Source organism: Rhinoraja longicauda, chromosome 24 (assembly GCF_053455715.1).
Source record: "Rhinoraja longicauda isolate Sanriku21f chromosome 24, sRhiLon1.1, whole genome shotgun sequence".
Lineage (NCBI taxonomy): Eukaryota > Metazoa > Chordata > Chondrichthyes > Rajiformes > Arhynchobatidae > Rhinoraja > Rhinoraja longicauda.
The window spans coordinates 16,383,597-16,388,956 of record NC_135976.1 but is presented as its reverse complement, the minus strand read 5'-3'; the positions used below and the strand labels follow the sequence as shown (position 1 = coordinate 16,388,956).

Genomic DNA, 5,360 nt, shown 5'->3' with positions numbered 1-5,360 from the left:
CTTTTAACGAATTAAAATAACTTTGTTTTATTAGCGTTTCCGTGTATTGTATTCCAATCACATGAAAATTACTTATTTGACAACCTGTGGTTAAATGTTGACAGAAGCAATAGTGTACTACAAATGTAAAACTGACATGGAAAATGCCTCTGGTTTTCAGGCATCGACATACTGTATATCTATTACTCAAATCTCACTCGGTACTGGCATTTAAATTTTAAGTTTTATGATGCTTAGTCTTTTTGCAATATTTTTTCATAATTTGGATCTTTGTTGCTTTGTTCAAGTACTTTACCTATTGGATGCAGTTGAATTCATGGACTAAATGTGCTTCTAATTTAATGACCCACAGTTTTAATTAGTGGGAAGGATATAAAGTAGATTACCTACAAAAATTAGAATAGTGATATCAGGGAACCAATGATCCTAACAGCAGAGCAGAAAAAGGATTTTGGAAGTGTGCTTTCTTAATGAGTATGTTCCTGTTCTGATGGGAAAGAAGGCATAGTCAGATCTGGAACAATAAAAGACACAAAGTAACTCAGTGGGTCAGGGCCTGCTTCCATGCTGTATCTCAAAACTAAACATGGCTTTTCACTGTACCTCGGTACATTTGACAATAAACTAAACTAAACTAAACTGAACTGAACTGAACCAGGCTTCTAGTTTTATGTCATTAAGAAAGTATTCAGAGTTAGACACAAAGTGCTGCAGTAACTCAGCGGGTCAGGCAGCATCTCTGGAGAAAAGGAATAGGTGACATTTCAGACCCAAAAAGTCACCAATTCCTTGTCTCCAGCACTTTTTGTCGGTCTTCGGTATAAAGCAGCATTTGCAGTTCCTACACAAGTATTCAGAGTTGTTCTTCATAAGCAAGTAAATACATTTAAAATTTGCATACTAATATTAATAATAGTTTTTTGTTTTTTTAGTATTATGTACGCAGATAAGACACTGATTTTATATGATAGAAGGCAACAATAAACAGATTTAACCAATGTGCTTATAAGGACAGAAGATAGACACAAAATGCTGGAGTAATTCAGTGGGACAGGCAGCATCACTGGAGAGAAGGAATGGGTGACCTTTCGGGTCGCGATCCTTCTTGAAGACATATAAATGCTTATAAGGTCATTTCTACCGAATGAGCAAAACTATTTGTGAACAAGTCAACAAGTCAAGGGTTAAAATAATGCATGGTGCAAATATTTAAATGTTAGTACCAAACTGCAGTCATGACCACAGATAACTGCATCTTGGCACCTTATCTGCGTGCAGTGGTTATGAGGTTTTATTCTGTCACTTTTCACTGTAAATAACTATAGCATAACTATAGAATTATTTGTATCATTTCTTGAGATTTGCAGCCATATTCCAATCATGTCTGTGCACAGATGTCGTTAAACTGAAAAGGGTACACAGAAGATTTACGAGGATGTTGCTACGACTTGGGGGCCTGAGCTGTAGGGAGAGGTTGAGCAGGCTAGGACTTTATTCCTTGGAGTGCAGGCGGATGAGGGCTGATCTTATACAGGTCTGTGAGATCAAGAGAGGAATACATAGGGTGAATGCACGGAGTCTTTTACCCAGAGTAAGGGAATCAAGAACCAAGGACATAGGTTTAAGGTGAGGAGAGAAAGATTTATAGGAGAAAGATTTATAGGAGAAAGATTTATAGGAGAAAGATTTATCTCTGTCTTATAGAGAAAGATTTATCTTTTTTTACACAAAGGGTGGTAGATGTATGGAACGAGCTGCTGGAGGAGGTGGTTGAGCCAGGTACTATCGCAATGTTTAAAAACATTTGGACAGATACATGGATAGGATGAGTTTAGAGGGATATGGGCCAAACACAAGTAGTGGGACTAATGCAGGTGGGGCAGGCAGGTGGGACTCACTCCATCGGGTGGTGCCGTACAATGGCTGCCTCGCCAACAGTCTGTTTCGTCCCTTTCTCTCTTTGTTGTTTTTTAGTCTGTAGTTAAATGTTGTTTTAGTGTATCTTTAGTTTTGTATTATGTGGGGGGTGGGGGAACTGTTTAAATCTCTTCCCATGACGGAGATGCGACTTTTTTCCGTATCGTATCTCCGTCTGCACTGCGGCCTAACATCGTGGAGCTGGCGGCCTCTCGCGGTCCCTGACGTGGGAGCATCGATCACTGGCTGTGGGAGCTTCAATCGCCCCGACTGTGGATGGTTCGACTCCCCCGACTGCGGAAGAAAAGGAGGAAAGAAGACAAGACTTTATTGCCTTCCATCACAGTGAGGAATGCGGAAGAACCACTGTGATGAATGTTTATATTAAATTTTTATGTGGTTGCGTGTTTTGTTGCTTTTTTGGTATGACGGTATGGCAAATCAAATTCCTCGTATGATCCTCCTCACATTTGCCCCATATCCATCTAAACCTTTCCTATCCATTTACCTGTCACAATGTTGTTTAAATGCTGTTATAGTACCTGCCACAATTACTTCCTCCAGCAGCTCATTCCATACACCTAATAACTCAGGTGAAATGTTTGCCCTTAAGGTTCCTGTTAAATCTTTCCACTCTCACGGTAAACCTACGTCCTCTGATTCTTAATTCCCCTACCCTGGGTAAAAGATTGTGCATTTACCTGATCTATTCCCCTCATGATTTTATACACTTCCATAAGATCACTCTCCCTATAGTTCAGTCCCTCGTGTCCTGGCAACATCCTCGTAAATCTTCCCTGCACCTCTTTCCAGCTTAAGTTGGGGGCATAATAAGGTTCATAAATTAAAGGAGCAGAATTAGGCCATTTGACCCATCAAGTCTCTCTACTATTAAATCATGGCTGAACTATCATTCCCTCTTAACTCCATTCTCTTGCCTACTTCACAAAACTCATGACCCCCGTACTAATCAAAAAATTATCAATCTCCACCTTAAAAATATATCCATTGATTTTAACTCCACAGCCATCTGTGGTAATGAATTCCACAGGGTCACCACTGTCCTCTGACTGAAGCAATTCCTCCATACCCTTCAAAATGTAATATTTCCTTTTAGTTTATTTTTAAAATAATTCGTTAAATCTGTAGTCCCATTTTAAATTTGGCCCATATAAACAATTGCTCAACAAAAGTTAGCTTTGAGTTGAATATCTATAAAGAAGTGAAAGAAATTAATGTAATGAAGTGTGTGTCTTAATTGCTGAAGTGCCCCTTCCCTTTGGTTTACTGACACATCCTGCATAGCCGAGCCTCTTCTGATACATGTGTGGTGTAAACAGCATCAGCGTGGTTAGATTGAAACGACTTTAAAAAGCCAGCTCGATCCTTTAGATTTTACTTCACTTCTCAAGATCAGCCTGACATAGTAGCTCTGAAAGGATCGCTGCACTTCAAAAAAACTGTTCTGTTTCACCTCTGTGGGGCGAATTCAAGGAAATCGCTGATATTCGTTGTTCATCGAAATCTTACACTCAAAGTGGAGAGTAAACTTGCAACAAATTGAACGAAGATGCCCACTGAAGAATATTTCAACCAGAGCGATGCCTATCCATCTTTTGAAACTACTGATTCTGATTATGATTATGTCGATGACATAAATGGACATTTCTGTCTGTACGAGGAGTTACCTCTGCTAAATATCTGGATCTCAGTCCTCTACTATGTGATCTTCATTGTTGGTTCGTTGGGAAATGTATTTGTCATTCTGATCATGTCCTTCAAAGAGAAGAGGCGGAGGAGATTGGTGGACAGTTACGTGATCAACTTGGCCATTGCAGACCTGATATTCGTCTTCAGTTTGCCCCTATGGGGGGCCTCAGCTGCCCGCGGTCACCAGTGGAGCTTTGGCAAAGACCTCTGCAAACTTAGCAGCTACATCATTGCCGTCAACAAGTACTCCAACATCTTTTTCCTCACCTGCTTGAGTATAGACCGGTACCTGTCTATCGTTAAACAGTTGGACTTCAAACACATCAGGACTCAGAACTACTCCATGAAAATCAGTGTTGCGGTCTGGGTCACGTCCATGGTGCTTGCCATTCCTTCCGCCTACTTCAGACAACTTCATCAACTGGACGCAACCTACTGCAAGGAGGACTCGACTTCTCATTTCTACCGAGGGTTTAGCCTGATTGTTATCTGCCTGACGTTCGTACTGCCTATTGTTGTCATCCTGTTTTGTTACTGCTCCATACTTGACAGACTAAGGGACCATTATGTTCACAGCAAGAAACCTCTCCAGAGAAGAGAGAACTCCTGGAAAATCATCCTTGCCATCGTGTCTGGGTTTGTTCTGTCTTGGTTACCCTTTAATATTTTCAAGGCTATCGATCTGAGCTTGCAATTCAAGGAGGTAGACCCATCTTGCCGGGCTATCATCTCACGTGGATTGGCCATCGCTTCTTGCTTGGCCTTCATTAACAGCTGCATGAACCCAATCATTTACGCTCTTCTTGACCAGAATTTCAGGTTGAGAACCAGCCGCCTGTCTACTTGTGTCTTTGGCAGCCTCAGGAAGAGAAGTAACAGTTTTGGCTCCCAGTCAATACCCACAGAAAGCAGCACCTTTGCAGAAAGTGCAAACTCTAAGCCTTACTGCATCAACTGAGGAGATGCACAAATAAAGCCTTTCGTTAAAAAGCATGCAGACTTACCAAAGCCGAAGATTAGTTTAGTTTAGTTTATTATCGTCATGTGTAATGAGGCACAGTGAAAAGCCTTTTTGTTGCGCGCTATCCAGTCGGCGGAAAGACGATACATGATGACAATTAAGCCGTCCACAGTGCACAGATACGGTATAAAGGGCTGTTGAAATAAAGATTTAAAAGAGTGGACCTTTGAAACGAATGATCGCAGATCCACTTCTGAGACTGGCACACAAAGTGTCGCCTTGTTTGGTGCCATCTTAAGAAAAAATCTATAAATCTCCGTACTTTGTGACTTTTGCAGAGACATTTGAAGTATCTTCATGCCACTCTCTAACTGTGAATACAACCGTGAAGATATCTAAAGCTTTGGTTAGTCTGAATGATCTTATGAGTCACATTTGAGCTCCTGGATTGCTAATCTATAAATGCAAGTAATTCTACTACTTTGTTGAATTTAAAATTGGAGTTTCTTTCTTGCCATGTGTCATTTATCTTTTAAACTGAATTAAATAAAAGTACATTTTTTTCATCAGACAACCGCTTTTTCTTCTTGTTTTTTTTCTTCTACTTCTCAGGCACTCTTGAAACCATATCAGATGAACCAGTGATAAGAGGGTTCACAGGGGAGGGTAGGCAGGCTGGGTGGCATATGGAGTGTGGTGTGGAGGTAGACGAGATTTAAGCAGGTTTCAAGGATTCAGATCAGTGATGGATGAAGAACACTCAAGTAATATG

General features: G+C 40.7%; 1 protein-coding gene across 1 annotated transcript; it reads left to right on the top strand.

The window, feature by feature from the left end:
- The first annotated feature begins 3,487 nt into the window (after positions 1-3,487).
- Positions 3,488-4,585, top strand: LOC144605388 (putative G-protein coupled receptor 25). The gene has a single exon (XM_078420558.1). The coding sequence runs from the start codon at positions 3,488-3,490 to the stop codon at positions 4,583-4,585; it is 1,098 nt and encodes a 365-aa protein (XP_078276684.1).
- The last annotated feature ends 775 nt before the right edge of the window (positions 4,586-5,360 follow it).

What these genes read in the sequence shown, in the direction of transcription:
- LOC144605388 (XM_078420558.1), top strand. Translation starts at nt 3,488, where the DNA reads ATGCCCACTGAAGAATATTTCAACCAGAGCGATGCCTATCCATCTTTT.